General features: G+C 36.1%; 1 protein-coding gene across 6 annotated transcripts in view; it reads right to left on the bottom strand.

Moving 5' to 3' along the window:
• The window catches only part of LOC128986417 (reticulon-1-A), a 71170-nt gene that overhangs the window by 12925 nt on the left and 31445 nt on the right, over positions 1-26800 (bottom strand). For 2 of the 6 annotated variants that reach the window (XM_054406779.1, XM_054406781.1), the window contains exon 2: positions 22699-22734. The exons of 2 other annotated variants lie outside the window; for them this stretch is intronic. In XM_054406779.1, coding sequence (XP_054262754.1) covers positions 22699-22734 — 36 coding nt within the window. Of the gene's footprint in view, positions 1-4343; positions 4544-17025; positions 17319-22698; positions 22735-26800 lie in introns of those variants that run through there. 2 more of the 6 variants (XM_054406783.1, XM_054406784.1) reach the window with 2 other exon arrangements.

The raw sequence follows: 26800 nt of genomic DNA, 5'->3' as shown, positions 1-26800 counted from the left end.
CAGACAAAGCATGAGGACGCGAAACAAAAGGTTATTTGATTTAAGCACCCTTTGTCATAAACGTAAATAAAGTCAATTTGTAGCTGACGAAGTTAACAATATTCTGTCATTTAAAACACGAGGCTATGAAGTGTGTGTGGCCTTTCAATGTAAAAAGTAAAAGTAATAGTCATATTCCAAAAGTAATAAGTTTTCCCCAAAAGGGAAATACTGTGCGCCAAAGCACCACCTTTGCAACCAATGAGAAATGTGATTTGACAAGTCAAACCTGGTGACAATTTATTCAGTAGATAAATTAGCAACTGACAAAAGAAAATAGTCAATCTTACTGAAAATGTATTTACAATCACAACACTATAAGCGTAAATCGTGTTGTATCATGTACCAAGGTAGTAATATTGCACACCACGCGTCATATTGAGGTAGGTCGGGATTGTGCGAGAAAGAGAGGAGACAGAGGATCAAATTCAAGGTCCAAGGTTGTTCTTTCAAAATCTCCCCCTCTCACCTCCAATACAACTACTGTACAATTATTGTAGTGCATTCAATACACAACTAAATCATTCCAGAGACGATAATAAACTAATTTTTTTAACACACAATTTCCGATTTCTTTGTTTTGTCATGTACAGTAATTATTGCAAATTGATCTTATAGAACCTTGCTGTATTGCTCCAGGCTTCAATATGAACACCTAACAACTACGTAGGGTGCTACAAAAATATTGGGTACTCCAGTCAATTATTACATACGTACTGTAAATTAGGCCTGCTTCGTTGTTGAGTTGAATGGGTAGGAAAGTAACAATTAAATTGTTAACACAGTGGCGAATCTAGCTTGGGATGTGCTACTATATCGTCTGCATAATGTTACTGGCAAAGTTCAACTAGTTGCGTTATTTTGACTCATCAATTGCTATGACTAAATAAGCAGTTTTACCGACATGACTAATGCAATATTGCTTAGTCACAGCCACAGTAGAGATGGCAATGACAGAAACTGTAATTTACAATACAAAAAGGATTAATGTTACAAAACGTAGATAACTAACCATTTTTTTTTAATTTTTTTTAACTGTGGAGTTCCGATATTCGGTGGGTTCAGATTGCATTGATGGAACACAAGAGATATGATGAAGATATAACATCTGGATGGCATTATAAAATAACCAGTCGATTCGAATAAAAAACATAAAAGCAGCATTTGACAATTTTACTAGTTGTTACTCGATTCTGATCACGGTATAAAATCTATTCTAGGTTTTACAATAGTGTGCCCAAAGGAAGATCACAGAGAAGTACACCATGTTGGCAGCCTTTTAAACTAAACATATACGTTATCCACATCATGCAAGCTACAAGTCTTTCAGTTTACCGTTTACCTTTTATCAAGTTGAACTCAGGTATTCCCCTCAAAATCGTGCGTTGCATCGACAAAACGCGTCCAAAATAACTTAATTCCCATCAAAAGTGAATAAATTACCTCGATGGATTAACAATACAAGGACAGTTTTGTACGGGCAGACGCCCAAGAATCCGAAACCTCCTCCGTCCGCGGTTATTTGTATCTTGGCGTCCAAGTTATTCCGCCTCTATCGTCCAATCCTACTGGACAGTGGACACGTTCACGAACACCAGAGTTTGGACCGTTCCCTCACAGAGAAATGTCGAAACTGTCACTTGGTGTGAAAACACACAAAAGAAAAAAACACGACGGTAACTACATCTCCACCGTAGACACGGTTAAAACAAAACTACAACCATCACTAGCGACATAATACCACAGATTTAAAAGAGTATAAAAGTCAAAGTCTACTAAAGACAAAGCCTACCTACTAAATACGTACCTACCCTACTAAGTCTACTAAAGGCAAAGTCTACTAAAAGTCTGTGATGATCTAGGCTAGGAGGGGATGATACAATCCCCTATGAGGTGTATACTGCTACAGCGAGACTACAGAAGGAATATTGTTGGACGAAAAAACGGGTAAATTTACAACCTTGGTAGTGAAAGTAAACTAGTTCTAGTATCTCCTTTGTCGTTGCAATTGTTTACTTGTATCAGTAAACACAGATAACACGGACTAAACCATAAAGGAAGTGTTTTGAAGAGTCTTAGAATTGGCAAATTTCAAGACTGATTCAGCCACACAAGTAGTTTGACAGGTTGGAGTCGAGTTAGAGTTGCCAGAACGTACTTGATTGTTACCATCGCACAACAAAACCGGTTAAAAACTTTGTATCCACTTGATTACAAGCATAAAGGATAACGTCGTTAACATAAGAAACACAATTTTAAACCGTAAGATTTTAAACTCTTAACTCATTGGTGAGAAATTCAGCAGTAACAATAATTTGGATCTCTTCTTCTAATTACGAGATCTTAAAATATTTACATAAAAAGTGAAAAGGTTAACGACGACTAAAATGTAACTCATAACCCGTGTTACAGCCACATGGACCAAACTTGGCACAGTTCCCAACACGTTTCCACAGTTCACCGACATTTGACCCATCGATCAGTTTTTCCGGCGTTTTTAACACATGCATTTAAACAAAAGATAACACGTAACAGCCACGCTAGCATTGCGAGTGATAACTTTACCGATAAACTGTAAACTAAGTTATAAAACTGAGCAATCAACTTAATTTTTCAGTTAGTAACATCCTTTTTTCGTTGGAAAGGAATCATATATGACTATCAGATTACGATTAACAGATTAAATGTTTACACTCTGTATATTTGTCTAAAATGCAATGAAAAAGGCTTTACACTGACCCTTTTTTGTGCCGAATTCCATAAGATCGTCTAAATCAGTCTGACCGTAACAACAATAGCGCTTTAATGAATAATTAGCCCAAAAACTACTACATTTTTACGATGATTTTGACTGCCATGCTAGTGATAAGGTTTGATTTACGTTACTTTTATGGATTCCATTATTAGTTTAATTAATTACAATGACAATCTGGAGCAGCGTTTAAAGTTTCCATTATCCTACACAATCGCACTCCCCAGACGCTAATTAAGGAGAGTTCAGATTTTAAGTCTCAGGAAAGGTAATTGAATTGAACCGTTACCAACAATTAACCTCTAATTACCTCAAAAGTAGAATATCAGACTATACAGTTTAGATTAGCATAATTCCCTGCAGTCGTTATAATCACAATTCACAATTGTATTAATAAATCAATCAAACTGTCTCTGTGGTTAAATACGTAGAGAAATTATGTAAATCACGTCTTCGTTCAACATACAGATTCAGAAAGCGTTACTCTAATTATACTGCTTTCTACCTGTTTTAATTGCATTCCACCAATCTAGTGTTTGTGTGCCAGACTGAATGATCGTAATAACTTATTCCAAATGTTTGATGGACACATCGGTTTAGAGCACTACAGTACATATATCTAGAGCTATTAAAAATACTGCACTGAGATAAAAGTTTAAGAATACCTAGCCTTATCAAGTTGCCGTACAAAAATCTTTGGTATTGAATTCCATTACTCACGAAAAAAGGATAGTACAGATGATTAATTCAGACAAATTGCATGATAACGTGCTTGAAAATTTACAAAAATTTGAAATTACAAAAATGAACCAATCGCATTGAAACTGCATACAGAACTTGCAATAAGTAAACGCTACCCACTACCTCCGACATTAAACAAGAAATGATACATGTCAAATGACAATGAACTGTTCCATATGTTACACCTACAATTTAGCCTTCGCCCACGTGAAAATCTGGAGGTCGTCTGGTCAGTGGGGCGTAACGCCCTTCTGAAGAAAATTCTTTGGAAAAACTCAACTTAGTTGAGGCAGTTAAGATATAGCAGTTGGGAAATTTTAAGTTGTAAGTGTTAAGATTCCCAATTACAACCTATATTTCGCTCAGACAAATATATCCGCCTGTTATCTGTCTAATTTGAACAGCTGTTACCTATTTATCGTAAACAACCCTATAACGTTACGCGGTCAGTAGAGAAACATTTATCATGATTTTCGCACCTCCTACTTGAAAAAATTTCAAAATACAGCCTTCCAGAATAAAAATAGTTTCCTACGAGTCAACGAGCAAAAATCTGTTTCGTGATTTTTTATGGCACATTTCTTATAGCCTACTACCGTAACATAACCCTACTAAAATACCACGACAATACAGTTTTAGTTCGAATAAATCACTAGTTTAACGCATATAAGACTTTGAAAACACTGCAAAACACCTTCAAACGTAAACATACCACTAATCACATTGCATTGCCACTACACTACACTTCGCGAGACAAAGAACACTTATCCTCTGGTCACTCTTCAGAAACTCCTCTCGTTCTCCAACTTACCAGGACCCCTGGGGGGCAGCTCAACCTGGACGTACGACTTCCTATCGCTCTTCTCATTCCTGCGAACCATGATGGACGGTGGACAACTGACACAGAGGGTCCCGGTGGCACTCCGGCTGCGGCTACGACGTGTATCGACGTGGAGCCAGCGGGGCGGAGTGGGGAGGCCACGGCCGGTGGAGTCGCGGGATCCAGTTCGTCGTGTGCAGATTGCGGTTCACTCACTTTCCCCTCCGCCACCGCTGTCGCTGGTCGTGTTTTGACTAGGATTAACATTTTAAAGGGTCACAAGTTACGTGGGGCCACGTGGCCGGGTATAAGAGACGCGTGGCGGTGAACTGCATAGTCGGTGAAATGCAATCGGTTGCGACAACAACCATACATCCACTATCACAAAGATTAACGTACAAATTCCCAGAGATTTTTTTGCATTTAACTCAATTCACGATACAAATTTACAATCGGAAATTTGCAATAAGCATTATATTACGTTGAGCAGTTTTTGCAACGATGTAAAGAACTATCGTTGAGATGTTTAACGACAGTCGTTTGTCGCCGATTATATAGTGCGTTCTACAATGCCCCAAATATAATATAGTAATCGTATTTAATATTGTCCACTAGCAAAATTTGCACTCGGTTGTTTTATGATGACTACAGTATTACCATTGCTATTACACTACTTTGAGTCATAGTGTAACTGGTGTAACACTAATAGGTCATGTTTGTTCAATCATGTACAATGATGTAGCCTATCATGTTCAGAGCTATCTCAATTATCTCAACCTATCAAATTACTTTTTTCCTGATCGTCGATCGTCGGTTAGCGATGCTTGCAGCCTGGCGTATTCGAGAAAGACTGTTCAAGTCATCTTGAAAATTGCTAGAAACACAAAGTGATGAAACCGCTACCGCTTCCAATTGGCAATTTGGCTACATAAGTAACTATTTCATGGTTTTACCCGTTGACAAATATCATAAACTTAACACTGTTTGTTCTTTGTCTGGAACTTGTTGCAAAATATGTTAATTGATTGTCTCAAGTCACTACGAAACCGTCTTTCATCGTTAACAATACAGACGTTGGTTCATAAACTAAATATTGACTCAGAGTAAATATTAGTTTTTCTAGTGCGTGTCATCTAAATGAAGCGCGTGATCAATTAAAGAATATGCTAGTCACATTGGAGAGATTACGGAAATACTAAGACATACAGTAATCCTCTTTTGTCAATATTGGAACAAAAAAAATGTAAAACCAAGCTGTTCGGATTAATGCTATTCAGTATTTAAGTAAATAAACTTTAACTTATATGAAGAAACACAGCTCAATATCCCGGGATCGTATGGATACCCTCGTTTTTTATGTAATTAACGCATACAAAACCATAAAAATCAGTGATAACTATTTATTGGCAAAGTATACAGAGGTAAATTTCTAACTTGGGTGACATGTTTTACAAACTGCTGCTCAATGACTGTCCGAATCAACCAAAACCCCAAATCCCCCGGGTTTACTACTGTAGCACACGCAAGAAGAGGAAAAAATTGATTGTTTGAAAAAAAAATGGCTTTTGACAGTGGAACGTTTTTTAGAGAACGCTCGGCAAATCCACCAAGACCGATCTCTAATTGCGAACCATCGTCAAGCACCTGGTAGAGATCATTAAGTAAGTGTGTCAAACGTCACAGACTTTGCTCCACATGTGCGATTATTTGCTACAGACTTGATGCCACGTTATCAGAAAACCCTAGGGACGAAATCTGGTGTGAAGCCCTGGGATACCTACTCCAACACTCGATCGTAACATGAGCCACAAATAATGTGATATAACGAGATAATTTTGATATATTTGAAGAAAAGTCATGCAAGGTAGGCATAATAGTTGATCAATTCACGTTACTGAACTCAGTTGCGCGTTTGATTAGCTAATAAACAATGTATCATATGGGAGTTGACTGTCATGGATCAGCTGAAGGTATTGTTGCATTGTTTCATCCAACAATGTGCTCAACTCAAATAGAAGGGGCGGCGTCAAAGTTTATCACGGTGTAATTTAAATTTGATTGAAATTGTTGCTTATTTTCCAACAAAATTATATTTTATTGTCAATTGTCAGTCAACAATTCTAACTTTATGTTCCTAAAGAGGGATAAGGTAGCATAACACGGATTTTGAAGGCTGAGTGTAGAATGGAGTGAGATAATCTGATTTGTTACTAAGATCAGCTGTTTCATTAGTCAGGATTAGTTATTTGTGCAACTAGTGAGAAAAGTGAGCAATTGACTCACTCGAGAGAAATCCTTACTCACGAGCCGTAGGCGAGTGAGGAATGGTTTCTCGAGTGAGGCAATTGTACTTTGAACTCGAGTTGCACATTATACTTTTCCTACAGTTACCATAAAACAAATAAATTGGTGAAGAAACATAACCTATTTTTACACAGAAGTGAACTTTTAACATAACATTTAATGCGAAGTGACAAATACAACAGTACAACAGCTGACCAGCTGATTTACAGCCAGTGCTGCCAACGTATTTCGCGCGCATAAGACGTTGACTGCATGTTACGCGCTCACTATTTCGTGCCTTCACGTTGCAAATCTGGAGTGAGACAAAGTAATTAGAGTGAGACAATGTTAACATTGTCTCACTGATGAGCGAATTGGCCACTTTGCTTTCTCAAATCAGTGAGAGAACATGTACATTGTTAGGTAACTGTAGAAAAAATTTATTGTACGCCCAATTTACAGGAACAGCTGAGTGTAGTTTCGAACCCATAAAAAATCTACTGACTTTTCTCTGGATGGATCATGTGACCCTTTGATTGTTAGGCGAGCACTATAACCTCCGTTACCCAGGTGAACATAAGTTTGTGAAACAAAAATCAAAATTATATACTAAAAAAAGTTAAAAACAGCGATAGAGTAGTGTAGGTGTAGTTATTGTTTGAGTGAGACATAACAAGTTTCTCGATATTTTATGTGCCTCTTGCCCTTATTCGTTTAGTGCTTACTTCATTCTGCTCAATCGTCAAGTTGAATGGAACTGGAAACAACTGCGAACCCTGCAAACGCATGCTTTAAAAATACAAGAATAAAAATAATGTGCCCAGAATTGGGAACGTTAGCAGAGTGACAATACGTTGTTTGTAACCGATAAATAGACAATATTTATCCATATAGGACGTTGTAAAAAGATTATTCAAACCAAGGAGGCTTTATGTAAACTAATGTAAAAATTTGAATCGTTGTCCATCGCTCGTATTGCGATTTGCGAGGCATCAAAGAGCAAGTCACAAATATCACGCTACAAGTTCTAAGTCTATCCAGCCAAGTTTTACACGTTGTTTGTCGCTTTGGTGTTATGGTGTTGATGTGTATGTCAGTTAGGGCTGCAAGATATTTGTTTGTTCTTATAAACATTCTCCACCGCCTGCAGCCTACACTACGTCACTGGTTCCGTTATACACATGACCGTCGACACTACTGTCCGTTCTACGTTCAGGTGAACACTGTGGTGGAAATCTGCGGGAAATCTTTTGAATGATTTAATTCAGTTCGGAATGCTCATCAGGGAAAAAATATTTCAAATTTGCATTCCAAAATGTTCAGTAGCATTAGAGTTAGTTGAGGAAGATAACCAACTTCCAATGGAACTTTGACAGAAAATGCCCACTTCCTTTAAATATCTATTTCTATATAATATAATTGTATTTCTATTTTTGGTTGTATTCACGATAAAGTTGTATTCAATTATATTGGCTGTATGATAGTACTGTACAACAGTGTTGAGCTTTCAAACTAATTTCACAATTTCTCTGTTGTTGTTTGGTTCGGTTGAACAAGGTTAGCTTGAAGTGAGGTTGGTTTGTGTTGAAAAAAAAACTTAGTAGGCCTTTGGTTTATTATTTTTCATCATCGCTGTACTACAAATGTGGGATGCAGGTATCTGTGCTCACAATCAAGGGTTTTTTTCGTTTTATAAACAGTTCATTCAAGATAATATCAAGAGTCTAGAAAATTTTACATCAATTAAAATAAAGTGCAATGCAGCACAAACGTTAAATTTAAATTCTACCAAAATGCTGAACGACTTTTTACGAACCCAGTAACGTATTGAAAGACGAATCAATACTTTTTCCGAGATATATTAAGTCTTCTATTGTTTATTACCACTTATTCGATTGTGGGAAATAGCGGTCCTCTTTCTGAGATGTTGATAAGCTTAAGAAGCTTGTTAAATACAATTCCGTTATTACGATCGTTTTTCCCCTTGGTTAACCAAACAATGAATAACAATGCGCCATTCATTTTTCACTAATAATCTTCTTGACATATATACAGAATTTTGTATTAAACCAATGTTATCTATCTATATATTAATAGGCAAGCATGTTTCTTTAAAACCTTTTTTCTCAGCTCGTGTGCATCGTAGGGAAAATCTACGCATACTGTTAGAAAGCTATTTTCCTGTAGGTGTGCAGAATCCCTTTATAAATTAAAATAGGCTCAAAAATAAGCACAAAAAATGAATTTAAAATTTTGAAAAATTTAACATGGATATTATGAGTTGCCATGCTGGTGACGAAATAACAACGAAATATAAACAGAAAATCAAAACAAATGGAAGAAACTCCAATCACATGTTCTATTCAAAGTGTGGAATGAACATAAAGAAGTCTGTACATTAAATATTTTTGGTCGAGTTTCGACCACTGGACGACCTCTAGTATTAACTTATTACGAGCTACTCAACGAAGCTGGTGTAGAAAGCAACGAAAGAAAATATTTACTTTCACTTCAAAAGTTGAAACGCCCCTCTCTTTTGAACCGAAACCGAAAGTACAAACCAGTTTGATGGAAATTAACCGACGACCTACCAAAATGGCTTTTAACACGCGCGATCGGCTTAGAAACTGACTCCAGCAAAACTTCGGTAGTATAATCCTGAAGAAAACTAAAACAGCGAGAGATGGTAGAAATCAGAATCTTGTGGGAAGGACTGTGTCTCGGTGTCTGACGAAGGATGGATGGAGGGTGTAGAATTACATTACACAAGAGATAGAGATAGGCTGCAGACAAACAAACTCATCTTGCTGCACTGGGTATAGGATTAAAGCCTATACAGAACATGCAGTTGGTGAAGCTATCGCTTTAGTGATCGAATGAGGCTTATATCAATGGTAGTTTTCTATATGCGACTAAGCTATTGCGACCAAAAGAAGTCTTCCATTTTTGGAGGGAATATAATATAACGTGACCTATTCAGTCCAATGATGTAATGCGTTGCACAAAAATGTGGTTTGTATATGGAGAACCCGCTCAAGTTACGTCCTAAAGAGGCGTGCACCCAGTAAAATTTACTGGGTATACCGTACTGAGTAGGCCTATACCGTATATAGTGAGGGAAATTTATAAAAGATAATAAGCTTTTTGAATTGGCGTACAAGGGGATGTAATATAAAATTAAAATTATGGTCCTATCGGCTTCGTCTATGTTTTTGAAATTGTTGGAAACTTTTGGAAGATCTAATTATCTCCAAGGTAGTTTTAATTATAGGCTACCTAATCTTCATTTGGATAAGTTTGGTATAGGCCTAGTTTTCGCCAAGTGCTGATTAAAATCTGACAATGATCATCTCATAAAATATTTGGTGAAATTAATTTTTCCATTATCAATACTGATACCGTGGTTTATTCCCCAAACCTAAAGTTTCATCGTCTACAACCTCCCCATTGCAAAGCACGAACTACTAGTACTACTAGTAGATCTGACTATAAATCTAACAGCTGCAATACATAAATGTGTCAAGTTATGATGTAAATGCCACGTGGTAAATACCCAGGCGGTCTCGTTGCTAAGGGATGTAAAAGGGTTTAGGGTGGAGTGGGGGAAGGTAACCAGGTCACTGAGAGCATTGTCCCTTTCCCCTTATCCTCTTTCCACCCTCCCCAAGCATCCCTGAGGGTTGCGCTACCGATGACTCAACTATGTCGCATTCTCTGGATTCCCCTTGAGCAATACGAATCGCCTCGTTACGATTTGTCTTTGGACACATTGATCGTTAAAAATGTTTTGTGACAAATAAATCTTTTGTTTTCTTCCTCACGGAGTTTTCTACAATATCGTATTTCATGGAGATGTCGATCGCGTATGTCTGCACAACCGCAAGAACCCAAATCTGTAAGTATAAAATATAGCGTGTGCCAACTTATAGATTTTCTTAATTTTATTGGTTGGTAAAAATTACACCGAATTAAACAGTTTAATTTGGTCGGAGGCAATCGATGTTAAAGGTGGAGCAATAGTTTAGAAAAAAAGGATACATTAAGAAGTTTAATTTTGTACCTGGGGTAGGCATAATCTGGTTCATTTTCAGAATGTGGTTGGAACTACAGTAGGTACATCAAGGGTATGAATTCAAAATCTGCTGTTTTAAAGGTTTCAAAAGTTGGGTATTGATATTATTATGTCAGCTTAACAAAATCATGCGCCTTAAACGAGTTAGGCACAAACAAGGCTTGTTTTGAATACTGCAATAGAAGACTTTACTTTGAATCATATCAAATATCATGCCATATGTAAGAAACTACGGAGGTAGGTAGACCTACTAAAGAGTGATGAGCCTTGTTGTAAAACTGAAAACCAGAACACATACGAAAATGATTTCCAAATAAACATTTATTTTAAACTAAAGCTAAAGCCTTTGAATGTAGACAATTGGTCAAGCGGTGGTACCTGTAATATATTGGAATCAGCTGATAATTTGGTTTTATTTTTATTATGAACATGTAAACAAATAATGTTATGTTTTGTTCTATGATTAAATGAGTTTAACTTAGTTCTTGATTTTATTTCACTGGCGACGATGAATAAAAAACGAACCCAAAGATGTGAAGATATTGGTTGGAACAATAAAGAAGAGGTGCGAAAGAGAATGGAAAAGTTTTCAATAGAACCCTATGATGAAAAATTGAACTGGGAGGATTATGAAGCTCACTTCCAATTGATGTGCAAGGTAAAGGGATTGGGTGATGACAGTAATGAAACTGAGGAGGCAAGAAGGGATCTTCTTCTAGCATATGTTGGACCTGTACCCCTCAAAAAGGTATCTAACTTCGTTTTACCTAGGCAAATTTATGACATACCAATGACTGAACTGATTGATACATTTCGGTGTGTTTATAAACCTAGTAAAACAATCTTTGCAGCGAGACTAGACTTTGAAAAATGTGTGAGAGGAAATGATGAGAGTTTTTCAAATTTCGTCTTGCGTTTAAAAGAGTTAGCCTCCTACTGTAAATACGACAGGTATTTTGAGGAAAGAGTAAGGGATAGATTTGCTGGTGGCGTTAACTTTCCACAGTTTGAAGTTGAAATCAGGCAAAGGTGGCCAGAAGGCATAAATAAAGATGGTTCACGTTTAACTTTAAATGAGTTGGTAGATTTAGCTGAAGCGATGGATAGAGCTAAGCGGGAAATGAATATTTTAGAAGAAGCTATGCCTGTAATTAACAAGGTACATAACTATGATAAGAAAAATAGATCTTTGGCAAAAGAAACATACAGCCATTCTACAGAAGATTGTAATCAGTGTGGACTAGTACACAGTGAAGAATTTTGTCCAGCTCAAAAGTCTAAGTGTTTTTCATGTGGAAAGCAAGGTCATTTCTCACGACAATGTGGAACCAAAAAGACAAAACAATGTCACTTCTGTGGAAAGATGGGTCATTTTCCGCGACATTGTCGTTCAAAAAAGGCCTATTTGAACCAAATCAACGACACAGACATAAAATCTGAGGAAGAAGAGGTACAGTTAGGAATTTCTGAACTTAAACCTAATAGGAAGATCCCAAGAGCACAAATTAATGTTACCCTAAATGAAGTACCAACAACCATGGAGTTTGATTCAGGAGCTAGAGCATCGATGATTGATGCACCCCTGTGGAAACAAATTGGATCACCAAATTTGAGGGCATGTAAAACAAAATTTGTCGCTTATGGAAACAATACCCTGGATGTTTTAGGAGAGTGTGAAGTTAATGTTAAAGTTGATGGACAGATTAGGAAACTTAAGGCGGCTGTGGTAAATGGAAACGAATCTCCTTTGTTTGGATTACCATGGATGCTTGCCTTCAACATGAAATTACCACCTAGTGTTACGATTCGTAAGTTGGATAACACCAATAAAGATGAAAATGCTTCTACAGTAACCGAAGAGGAAATTAACTAAGTTATTTCAGAGTTTAGTGACGTATTTAAGAAAGAATTGGGAACAATTAAAGGCTATCAGGCGAAGATACATGTTAAGAGTGACTCAGAGCCTAGGTGTTTTCCTGCTCGCAGAGTGCCTTTTCCACTAAGAAGTAGAGTTGAGCAAGAACTAAACAGACTGGTAAGTGATGGTGTTATAGAAAAGGTAGATCCTTCCAAAACTCCTATCGAATGGGCAACACCAACAGTAAATGTTGAGAAGGAAAATGGCACAATTAGAATATGTGGAGATTTTCGGGTAACCTTAAACCCAAACATCGTTACCCATACAACACTTTTGCCAACTTTTGAGGAACTGACGAATAAAGTATCTCGAGGGAAGCAGTATTCAGTTGTCGACTTGAGAGATGCATATCTCCAAATGGAAGTATCGGAGGAAGACAGAAAATATCTGGTAATATCCACGCACGTTGGATACTATAGATACAAGAGACTACCATTTGGCATAACCTCCAGCCCAGGTATCTTTCAGGAATACATGGAGAAGCTCCTTGAAGGCATACCACAAGTGGGGGTACTTCTAGATGATGTAATCATTACGGGCCGAAACAAAGAAGAACACCTCATGAACTTAAAGGAAGTATTAAAACGAATGAGTGACGCAGGGCTAAAAGCGAAGAAAGAAAAATGTAGATTCATGCAGAATTCAGTCACCTATCTTGGACACTTTATCGATGAACGGGGTATCCATCCAACAAAAGAGAAGATTGAAGCAATACAAAAGGCACCTAAACCTACAAATGTCAAACAGCTTAGGTCTTTTTTAGGATCCATAAACTATTATGAAAGGTTTATCCCTAGGTTGCATGCGCTGTGCTCAAGGTTACATCGACTTACCAGCAACAGATCGAAATGGATCTGGACAGAGAAAGAAGATGAAGTATTTACAAAGGTCAAAATGATTCTTTCGGAAGAAGACACAGTTGTTCCATATGATGAATCCAAACCTCTAGTGTTGGTGTGTGATGCGTCAGAAGACGGTCTTGGGAGTGTCCTAATGCACAAGTGTGAAGATGGTCTGGAAAAACCAATCGCGTATGCTAGCAGAACTCTTTCAGATGCTGAGAAAAGATACTCGAATATTGATCGAGAAGCACTTGCAATTTTATTTGCTGTAAGAAAGTTTCACCAATATGTATATGGACGAAGCTTCACACTTGTCACCGATCATAAACCCCTTCAAAGAATATTTGGAGAAAACCGGAATCTTCCAAAGGTAATGAACAATAGGTTGGTGAGATGGGCCCTAGAACTTAATCAGTACAATTTTCAAATCAAGTACAGGAAAGGAGATGAAAACGTTTGTGCTGATGCACTATCCCGTCTTCCCATCAGAATCAGAGAAGAAGCTACCGATGTAAGGGACATAAAGTTTTTAAACATGGATAAAGTTGAGACATTGGTGTCCTATAAGGAACTCAAACATAACAGCAGTTTGGACAAGGAGATAAAATTAGTACAAAGTTATGTGCTAAATGCATGGCCAGAGAAGGTACCAGATAACATTAAAACATTTAAACAAAGGAAAGAAGAATTATCAGTTGAAGATGGTGTTTTGATGTGGTTTGGTAGAGTTGTTGTGCCAACAAATATGAGAAAGAAAATCTTGAGAATTTTGCACTGTGGCCATCCTGGAATTTCAGCTATGAGATCAATTACCAGATACTATGTATGGTGGCCTGACATTGACAAAGACGTTGAAATGCATGTTAAGACTTGTGAAGCATGTCAAGAAAACAGAGGAAACATTGAAGAAGTCCCGGTCTATCCATGGAACATTCCTGAAAAAGTGTGGGAAAGAGTTCATTTGGATTTAGCTGGACCAGTTGATGGAGTAATGTGGTTAGTAGGGATTGACGCGCTATCTAAGTGGGCAGAAGTTGAATGTTTAAGAACAACGACTTCAACTGCCATAATTCAAAGATTAAGATCGTGGATGAGCAGGTATGGGATACCATCACAAGTAGTAACTGACAACGGGCCACAGTTTGTCTCTACTGAAATGGAAGCATTTTTCAAGAGACATTCAATTCGACATATAAGAACTACTCCTTATCATCCTAGAAGTAATGGCTTAGTTGAACGTCTAATAGGGACTTTGAAAAGGCGTTACAGAACAACAAAACAAGAAATTAATGATTCTTCATTGGCATTGCAAAATGTGTTGTTCAGTTACAGAAATGCCCCACAAAAAACAACAGGACGAGCCCCTGCAGAGTTGTTTCTTGGTCGAAGAATGCCAACTATGTTGGACAACATGAAACCAAACCTTAGACAACAATTAGATCTGAAAATTTGGAAGGAACAACAAAATCCAACTCAAAAGAAAACCTTAAGAGCATTCAGTGAAGGGGAAGAAGTATGGATTAAAAAAGAGAATAACCCTGGTTGGATAGCAGGAACCATAGTCAAACGCAATGGCTTATACTCGTATGAAGTCATGTGTGGTGGAGTGATAAAAAGAAAACATTCGGATCAACTGCGAAGAAGAGAAGGTGCGGTAGACGATGAGGAGGGAAAAGTGTAATATATTGGAATCAGCTGATAATTTGGTTTTATTTTTATTATGAACATGTAAACAAATAATGTTATGTTTTGTTCTATGATTAAATGAGTTTAACTTAGTTCTTGATTTTATTTCAGTACCTATCATTTTTTCCATTGTAATGGAACAATGTCGTATTGGCAATTTCCGCCACATTCATTACAGTACAATCAAACAAAAGACACAATACCAAACTTGCAAGCAAGGCAATTAAACAAATGTAGAAACGCGTGCCAATTTGCAAACGCAGTCAAACATGTGATGGCATTTATTGTGCAAGGACGTTTGAAACAAAGCCAAGAAAGTGCAAGATGGGCGAGTTTAAAACATCGTCAGCAATCAGCATTGCTGAACAAGGCTAGAGAAGAGCTGAAGATGCTGGTTTGTCAGGTTGGCAGCGCTGCGGCATTTGGTCTTTGAGGTTGGCAACACTGACTGTCCTGATAACAATACAGAACACCTCTCAAGGTCGAGAGATCCTACAGCTGTTGCCACCTCGTGTTGCCGAGGGACAAAAATCGTCAAGGACCAAATCGCATTTGAACGCAGAAGACTGATTTGAGAACTATCTACTATCTACAGTACAGTTGGAGAATGCTGCCAACCGGTCTCTATTGGAACTATTTTTTCTTAAACCTCTGTTTGATAACTTTTTAAATCCTTGTGATGGATCCAAATAGGCTAATTATATTTTAAAACAAGACTTATATTGGAACTTTATTGTATTTAACAAGAACCATGCCCAAATCAATCCATGTAATTTTATCAAACATTTTTGTCAATAGATTTTTAGCCCTCCCCCAATGGCAATGAATGTCCAGAATCGAAATTTTAAAAAATCAGTGCTTTAATACGAGTATATGAGGATAATTCCTTCAATACGGGACTAGACCTATCTTATATTGTTGGTTTACCTTGAAAATTTGGTCGATAATAACATTACAGAGCCGACTTCAACAACAAATTCCAAGTGATCATTTTATTACTGTTCAATTAAATCTTATGATCATGATTATCTCTAAAGATGGATGATTCTCAACGCATTAAAATAATTGTGTTTATAAAAATTCACATTGTTAGTTCATTTTGTCGTATCAAGTAGGTAGGTACTAGTTTTGAGAGTCTAGTCAATTTTGTAAATATTCCTAAAGTTTGTTTCAATTGAATGGCACTAGGCCCATATTTTCTAATTCCAGGAAACATGGAATCAACATGGTTCAGTAGGCAGTTCAGATTTGCTGATGAATCCAACCCAGCGATCACCTTAGACCAGTGACCAATCTCCTATCACATAGTAAATAATTCAATTATCTGGTATATACTGTAAGTGTAAGTGATATAACACGTTGTCCAATATTAATAACACCAAGATAGGCCTAGGTAATTCATCAGCAATTAGGTGTTGAATTGGCATGACAGTTGAACGATGGACAGTTGGACTTGCCAACTCTGTCGAAGATTTGTATCTGAGTTTGAGTTAAATGAAACTGTCACAAAAAGTGACATCTCTTTGCTGTTATCACAACTCAAGAATTACCCAACAAAACTTATATTTCAATTTCAGTACAACTATAAAGTACTATATTACTTTCACTGCAAACATCGTATGGGAAATGTAATGTAGGAGTTTTCATTAAGCTCAGATTAACCACGTTCTATTTTACAAACTTTTACAATAGTCAAATTAAGAACTCATTTAAAAACACAATACGATAGGCTTACAATGGAGACCAGTTATAAAAAGATTTCCGCTTTGGCAAAGGCCGCAAAGTTGGCATGCGATCGCGTTTCTTTCGTGCATGACTAATCAATCCAGTAATCCAGCAAACAAATTTCATTCAGACCAACAGGTAACTTACAGTCTTCTTTGCGTATGGGACTCATCTCGGCAGTGAAGCAGCACTAGGAATGTTTGACACAGTCGACACCTGTTTACAACCCCCACTGCCCACCAGAGGGTTCAACTTGACACAGGGGTAGTTTGACGAACTGAGTCACACTACTGATTCACTTTCTCCACACTGCACCCTCTGTACATCCACAGCAACCTCACTCGCGTTCACACCCTGTCACGTCGCACCCCAGACAGTCGAGTAGCCAGGTCCGCTGCGGTCATTTCGGGTTGGCAAAATTCCCGCCACAATTTCACCGCCGGCTGCTAAATTTAAACGGTGAGCTAGCTGAGTCGACCGGTACTCCCCTACTCGGACGAGTCCACTTGGGGTAGATCAATAGCTTGGCGGCGGCGCGATCAGCTGAGGTTTGCCACGCGGTCCGCTAGGGGCGCCACCGTACGGAGGAACCTCACAGATGTTCCTCAATCCTCTCCTCAACCTCAACCTCAACCTCAACCTCAACCTCAAGATCTGTCGTTGGTAGTTGAGGAGGAGGGACTACGTACGACTACGAGTGTGGCACTTCTTTGCCTTTGCTCGGACCTGAGTGTAATTACACAGAGGATGAGTGCAAAACCTCTTTACAGTTTTCATTAACCTCGCTCGACCTTAAACGAGTTTGAAGGTTGCACGACTCTTTTCATCGGAGCACGTACTACTTTTCACACACACACTATAAAAACTTACATCTGCTAAAGAGCTAATTTTAAATTTGAAAAATTTGAATTATATTAAATTTGAAGCAATTTTGTTACAAATAGGCTATATAGGCTATCACACAATTACATAATTAGGTTATTTAAAAATGTTCTATATTACATTATATTTAATTAATTACCTATTAATTGGTCTGGTTGGACATTTATTACCCATGGTTTGGAAAAGGGAGATGAATTATTATATTGGCATACAGAAGAGAAACATATGGTGAAAATTTAATTATTTTATGGACAAAGTGAAAAAATACTGAATTGTTACAACAAATAGAGCACTTTTCAATTGTACTTTAACTAAGTGCAATTATAATAATTTCACCAAGACAAGGTATATATTTAAAAACAAAATCTTTCCATACAGTATCCATTCTAAATAAAACCTACATAAATTGTACAATTGTAAATTAGCATAGAGAACGTATTCAAGTTAATAGACTGGGAACTTACAAATAAATGTTAACATAACATAGTTCAGTAATTAGTACAGTAAAGATCTATTGTCGTGCACAGCAATTAAAAAACGTCTCGTGAAGCGCCCTACAAAACACGGCCGCAAAACTAGCACACGCAAGTATCACAATCACATCACGCAAAATGAAGGCGTCAACGTTATACTTGATAGAATACAAGTGTTTATAGGAGACATTGGCCTTTCTTCATATAAATAAAACTTTGATTTTTCGAAACAATGGCCTCTATTGATATACAGTAAAACTGTGGATTTCTCGATAAAGAGGTAACTTTGCCTTTCTAGATACATAACAAACTTAAGCTTTTGCATGGATATTAACATTAGATAATTCGAACTATTTTTACTAGAAGATAGAAAACACTATTTTCTCAATATACTTTTTATAGGGGTTAAGTAAAAATGAACTACATCACAATATTTTTATATAAAATGTATGGCATTTACAGGACTTTGACTAAAAATCTATCGATAAAAGAAGAAAAATTTACATGATTTTTGCTTACTGAATTTGTTTTTTTAATATTTATCAGGGTTATAATACAAGAATTTAAATGTTAAACAGGAAAAATCAGATTGCCTCTCAGAGGTAAAATAGAATCAGTGGTAAACTAAATTATCACTACTGTATACGGCTTTGGTTAAGATTAAAGTGTACAGACAATTTACTTGAACTATTCTTGTAAGCTTTGTTGTTAAAATTTGTATAATTTAACCAATTATATTCAACGGCCTAGAAGTCAAAGGCCAAAGATAGTGTGGATAGTACATATCAGCTGATATGACTGCTTATGCTGCGCTATCAGTTCAGTTTAAGTCAGTGATAATGGTGACTAATGAGTCGTTCTGACTCATCTATCCCCAAAGCTTTAGTTTCACAACCGAAAAAATAATAATATCAAAAGTAGCATTTGAATCGAAACATAGGTTAGGTAAAATAAATGCAGAGAGGGAAAAAAACTTTTTAACAATTCAAATTTTTTAATAAATGCTGAGTTACTGGTTTTAAATTGCCAGCTGTTATCAAATGTAAATATTTGTATACGAATGCTTATTAGTTGGTAAGTTGTGTGTTGTCTTTTGATCAAAGAAGGTGTTAAAATAGTTCAATTAATTAAAATATTGTTATTACCTACTTTCACTGAGTACTCATCATTTTTGTATTCGTAACAGTTTTAAAAAGTAAAATTTTCGTAGCATTTACAAAACAACCAGATGAAGATTCAAATCCATAAGCAACGAGGGTAATTTGAAATCCCTAACGACGAAATGACGTTTTATTTTTATCATGACTTTTTTATCAAGCTTTTTGCTATCGGTCTGAAGTTATTTCGTGTAAAAGGTAAAATAACTGATTGGGAATGTATTTCGGTTAGTCTACTACAATAATTTACAAATTTAGAGTATTTTTAATTTCACGAATTTTAAGTGTGGAAAATAGTTTTTTTTCAAATTCAATTTAACATAATTATTCAGGTCCAGTAAGAGAAAATTTCGTAAATTTGTTAAAAATAAATCCTGTAACTGATCGTTTAAACGGATCGTGGGCTCATGGGCACTTAACTTGCACTTCTAAAAAATATTCCTAATCATTTAGATGTATAACAAATTCGTATACAAATATCCAAATATCTATTTAGTAAATATCAAGAATACTTGAACAGAACCGGTATGGATCATAAACAAATTATGTTTCTGGCCCGAAAATAAACATTACAGTATTTAAAATTGCTTAAATTGAACTGTCCAAACTATTTGTTAATTCTATTATTAGTACCGCATGGGATTCGGACCAGTAACGTCATTTGTTTATGTTTGATCCATACCGGTTCTGTTTAAGTATTCGTGGTAAATATGTAATAAACTGTTATCTTGGCTCTAATCTGAATTGCAACTGGCTTGGAACGCACAAAACTGGATTAACCAAGGCGGTCTGTATATTTGGCAACGCATTTTGGCAGATGATGTGAAGTTCATCGGTGAGTGAATAAGTACAGCTGTTATATACAACGTACTGACTGTTATACGTCTAAACGAGCTCAATCAGTACGTGAGCTAGTGAGCTTGGGAACTAGTCTGGTGAGTATGTAAACTGGCGACCTTGTTAATTGGTGAGCTAATGGTCACGTGAACGTGAACTCGTAAGCTCGTGGTATGAGATGGTGAGTTTGTTAACAGGTAAGCTACCACGTTAACTTGTAAGCTCGTGAACCTGTTGGTAAGCTAGTGAGCGTGTGAGCTCATGAGCTGGTGAAATAAATGTTAACATAACCCGGGAACCGTGTAAGCTCCTGAACTGATGAGCTAAGCAAGCTCAGCATATTTACTGCTTCCAGTGGACATTAAGCTCAATAGCAGAGGTCAGATGAGGATGATTTGCTGAGTAAATGCATCATTGACTTGCAGATGAAAAAGCAACAGTATGCCTTAAACTACAAATCTATAAAAATTCACACGGGTTTACCAAAACGAGAGCTGGGATGGTTGTAGGGAGTATACTACATCGTCATGTACTCTAGAATCAAACAGTATAGGAATTTAAAATATGATAACAGGCATTTTATCCACAAATCATTGACTTTGGGTACCTAAAGTAGACTTATCCTACATTTGTAAATTAAGTACCTTATTTGGCGTGTATTTCTTGTACGGTATCGAAACACGACTTAGAAATATTTTGAAAACATCAGTTGACGATATGAAACACAAAAGTGAAAAAAGCTTCACTTTGTACATTGGGATGACAATTCCGTAGAACTTAGCAATGTCAAAAATCAAATTGTAAATGTAAATTTTGGTAACGTCAAGTCTAAAACCTGCTACCTTCTGCAATATAAGCAAATATAGTTTATATAAAGTCGAACCTGAATAAATACCAACCAATTCCAAGGCTTTGGTTTAGCTTTGAGGTGGATATTTGAGGGCGTGAGACACCTCCCTCCTACGATAGGGATCTTAATTACATATTCCATCAGTCTCACCGCATGTTGACTTGCCACGATATTGTTGATTGATCTGGAGGTGGAGCAGTTAACTTCACACTGTTAACACTGTTAAGTGATATACCTTTTTAGGCTGCGTTCAAACACAGGCTCGCTGCAAATCGTTAGGCCAAAAAATCCATTCAAGAAACGAGAGAAAATAAAATGTTCACTTTATGTCAAGCTACGTAAAATAGAAAATTATTATGTCAATAAAATCATACTAAGACCTGAAATTGTTTTGGTACGTATTAAAAACTAGATAAGATGTATTTCATGTTTTAAAAATACTGTACTATTGAAACGAAAGGAATATCGTACATTCCAACTTATAGGTTATTTTTTAATCATATTCAATTGCAGCTACAAAAGACAAGTATTTAATAAACAATAAAGCATCGTAAATTTTCTTAGTTACAGGTATGCGCTGTGCATCGAGATATCCTCCACTCAAAAGAATTTATGGAAAGTTTGAAATAGGCCTACAATAGTGCCACATTGGACACAATAGTATTACATTGAAATAACATTTTTCGGCAAGACACTATACAGCTAATAGATTGTGCAGTGTGTCAACAGAAAATTTGTCATTAATTTCCATGACTATCCATGACACTTGACCATTAATTTCCATGACTCACGAACTTTACTCGAAAATTATAATACAACATACACACACGAATAATACTGCCTAGACAAGTTATTTCGCAGAAAATACTGAAATATGTATTAACAGATAACAATGGAGTGCAATAGGCACAATGAAATAATACAGACTCAAAACTCATAAGCTAATACAACTGTAATAAATTGTGAAAAAATCCTAAAAGATGATACAATAGTCGGGGTTAAGGAAGACTAGAGCATTGAATGGCACCCTCAAATTCATCCATCATTGTGGTTTTCCATGACTTTTTGCCTATTTCCATGACTTTCAATGGCCAGAATTGTTTCCAAGACTATTCCTGACTTTCCAGAATGTGGACACTCCGATTGCAAGAATATAACAATTAAATTACAAAAAAAAAATTAATAATCATACAAAACCTGCTGTAAATCACAACATATTTCCCAACGATAAAAAATAACAGTAACAATGTAAACAGCGAAAAGTTCAAAAAACAATACTGTACATACACAAGTCCTACAAACCTGTAAATGAAAACATCTTACCTCTAACATGCAATATCTACTACACAGTTTGCATGCATTCATTTTTCAACAGCTACACTACAATCCGTTTTACTTAGTGCCTATTACAGCCTCAAAGTAAGCGAATTCTAGTCTACAGCGCATGCTCATAAACTACACCACAATCCGTCTTACTTAGGGCCTACAGAACCTCAAAGTAAAGTGGGCTCGACATTTACAGCACATGCTAACTACACTGCAATCCACTATACTTGAGGCCTATTCCAGCCACTAAGTAAGAAGAATTCTACATCTACATCGCATGCTCACTTGCGTTTACCTTTTGGATGTAATCGCTCTGGAGTGAACCATGCGTCTGAAAATATTTAAATAAGTTAGTTGATAAAATATGTACACAGTAAAAGCATTATAAATGCTGAGTGATTTTATGTTAAAGTCATTTATAATAAAATATCAAAACATTATTTTTATTTTGAAACAAATTATTTTCGTATTTGCAAATAGCAGTTAAATGGGTCGATAAGTTAGTTACGTATTTTATAGCAAAGCAGTAAGTTTTGTGTTTGATTAGGAAAACTTGCATTAAAATCACCCAGCATGAATCCAACACCAATGCTAAAGAAGTAGAAGAATCAGTCAATAATTCTTAAATGTATGAGTAGCAACATTATGAACTGTTCAAATAACAACAGATTTGTTCGTGATACATTTAACAGCATAGAATGTGATTCAGAGAGTACGGAATACTTAAAAGAAGACCTAAAATACTGAGCTTACAAATTAAGTGGCAAAAGACGTTGCTGTCACTTAAAGCCAGCCCTCTCCTTGGTTCGTCCATTCTAAGACCTTTCAAAGTGATGGGAGCAACCAATCATTTGATTTATAAACAAAAGCTCGTTCTGGTAGATAGCAATTTCTATGGTTTTGTGTATTTTAAGATATGATTTTTTAAAATTTATTGTTCCTTCTATAGATTGATCAGGCGTCAATTATGAATTTATCTACAACAGTTTCAGTTGCCGACAGAGGCAGAAGTACAAAACAGTTAAGTACTACAGTCGGAAATCATTTCTACGAACAAAATGTACATTTAATGTGTATGTAAAAGAATATTTCTATGGTAAGCAACCAATAAAGTAATTATAATTTACTCCTGTGGCAACTTTGCTAGCAAGAAAGGGATAGAGTATATTTTACATTGCAGATTATCCAGGAGATTTAATAAGTGGATTTCAAATTCGCCAGTAAAACATCACACCAAAACTACAATCTAATCACGTAATTGATCATCTAAATAGTCAGTTACACCCAAGAGTGCCCCTGTGATGACCTTGATTACGTAAGTGTCATTGATGACGTCACTGACTAGCCTGTAAAGTAGGCGGGTCTAAGGATATCAGCACTGCATGACACGGAGATACATATGAGCTTTTTGGCCTATAATATGTGGATATTTTTTCAACGTCAATGACATTTTGAAAGGCTCAAGCCCTAATCTTGTTACTATAGTATATAGCGTCACAATTTCTTTAGATATTCATCATCATTAATTGAGGTCAATGAAGAATTGAAAAAGTAGTATGCAAATACAAAGTCAATAGGATAAATTAATAAACGGTATCGTCCGATTAAAACACACTTTCTCCCATTAGCTTTTCAACCACCTTTGTAATGGGTTAGAGGGAGTACCTGTACTGTGGTGCATTATGGGTAAAATCACAAAATTTGCAATAACTTTTAAATCGTATTTTTTACAGCTATGGGGGTTGTACCATTTTTGTTTAGAGTACAAAAACGTAGGCCTACTTAACCATAACGGTAACATACTAAATTTTTATTAAATTCATTCATGTCGTTTTTTTATATCAGTATCCCAAGTCAATACGATAAGCCAATCCAATTCACAAATATTAAAAAAAAGAATCGTAATTGAAAATTATTCAAAACTTGATGACCACCAAAAGTAAACGTCAATGGAACTCTATGGATTCGTCGTGTAATGATAAGGTTCCAGGAATAAATATCGTATGGTAGCAATGATAAAGGCAGTGATCAAATTATGTCGACACGATGACAATATGACGATGACGTCACTATTGTATGACGGTATTTTATTGGTCCAAGGTCATAACATATCATCACGTGACAGACAGGACTGGAATGGCACGTTGGACACAATGGTGCAATACACAGTCCACATATTCACACTGCGAACTTTGACAGTCTATTTGTGCTGATGGTGCAACAATGAAACAGCTGATCAACAAACCTTATTTCAAGTAACGACAGAACGCATCGCGTCTTTTATTCAACCGTTGACAATGGATGGATATTTGGATGCATTACCGTGAAGTAACATTATTGGTAGAAGCACGATTACTAGAAAAATACCGGTATGGATCATAAACAAATGACGTTGTTGGCCCGAATCTTATACTAAACTAATTGAACATATGTTTTGGCAGTTCCATTTAAGCAATGTTAAATAATGTTTATTTTCGGGCCAAAAACGTCATTTGTTTTTATTTTCGGGCCAAAAACGTCATTTGTTTATGTTTATAATCCATACCTACCGGTATTTTTCTAGTAATCGTTGGTAGAAGTTAGCAGATATACCATTAAGAACTTCATTCAAATGATCCGCTAACAATATGTGCTTCTGAAAAATTACTTTTCCTTTGAAAGACACTAATTTCAAGATGTTTGCAACCTATTGCAACACATCTTTTATTGCTATGTCAACTATAAAAGTATGAAATGACGTACAATCAAGTCTCTATACAAGAAATTCGCTAACACGAAAACAATTCATTTGCAGCACACTATGAAAGGTTTATTTAACAATGCTCTCTTTAAATAACAAATTTTCCACCTCAAATTTTAGATGCTTTATCCATTCAGTCAAATGCTCTCTTTAAATAAAAAATTTTCCACCTACCCTATAGGAATGGGATGTCTTTCTCCAGTATGTAAAGTCAATGATTTAACATAAATAGTTTGTACATAAACGAGCAAACAATAATGAAAGTGAACGTACAATGCTGTTTGTATGAATATTACCTATACTTACGAAGAATCATGCAAATAGCATAAATAATTATATTTTCAAACAAAGATGGGTATAGTTGACAACCAGTTTTGGTTATAACATGTTCACTTTATTAGCCATATATTTTATATGAGTTGAAAAGCTTTCTCAATGGGTCTTCGAAATGATCCAATTGCATCAAACTATTTTGTAGAACAAAGGGTGAAGTGTTCCACGAGGCAAGGGATTGAGGGAAGTGGATGAAACAGAACAATGACGAATCGATGTGAACTGCCTCTCGTGGTACAATGTCTGGCTAGAGGAATACTTCTTGTGTCTTGTGGTGACTTTAGATCAACAAAGTCCGGACAAAAGTATTCAAATACAAGTCGTCGAGCATATTAAAAGAAAAGCTCTTGCATTTTTGCTTGTACATTAATTCTTTCAAGTTTAATATTAGTTAATTAATTTCTTAGGTACATTAAATCGTTTTTGATTCTCAGTCACCCAAATTTACGAAATTAATTACGATAAAAAAGAACTCACATGTTAGGACGAATATCCCCTCGAGTTCAATTTAAAAATAAGATTGTTATTATATTTTAATAATTTTCCAAGCTTAGGTTAGCAAATAGGCGATTTTCAACCTTCTGTCCTTCAATAAGGGGTTGAAAGAGGAATATTGGCATTAAGGTTTTGAAGTCAAACAGTAGATTTTGTAAACAATTTCCGATTTAATTTCATTTCATGGATTATCTGGTTTATGTATTCAAAGGCTACAGGGAAATGGCCATGACAATATAATAATAATTCAAAAAATATAAGAGTTTTGAGTACGAATGTTTATTATTGCGTTTCATCACATCACAGCTTCCATTCTTTATTAGAAGGTACACATATACAAAGATTTATAATAGAGTGGCGCCTTAGTTTTATACAGCAGATATTAAGATTTACAATGGCCTTTTGTGAACGCGGCGCTATTGTCCTTTTGAGAGCACAAAACCCAGACAACGGTTATTTAAATTTTGAAAAATTACATTACTTGATTACAAAAAAAATTATTAAATTTGATGTATGCTATTAAATGTTTTGCCAATTTGTTGAAATATGAATAAAACTACCAAAACATACCTAAATAATATTTATTTTTATTTTTTAGGTTTGTCTTCTCATCAACTCAGAACTATGCAAAACATTGTCAGGGATTCACTGCGTCACAGAAAAACATATGGTAGGAGCTGACGTTTCGGTTACATTGCAAGTACCATCATCAGAGCAGGCGTCAAGCACTACTACCGGCGTAGTCCACGAGATCGCAGATTATATTCACAATATAGTAATTCATCGAACTGTAATGCAATTGTCACTTGAAGCGTTAATCCAGTAAGAT

Source organism: Macrosteles quadrilineatus, unplaced genomic scaffold, assembly GCF_028750875.1.
Source record: "Macrosteles quadrilineatus isolate MER2022 unplaced genomic scaffold, UCM_ALF_1.0 Scaffold_2__2_contigs__length_208266976, whole genome shotgun sequence".
NCBI lineage: Eukaryota > Metazoa > Arthropoda > Insecta > Hemiptera > Cicadellidae > Macrosteles > Macrosteles quadrilineatus.
The sequence above is the reverse complement of the archived record's forward strand: the minus strand, read 5'-3'. Positions and strand labels throughout refer to the sequence as shown.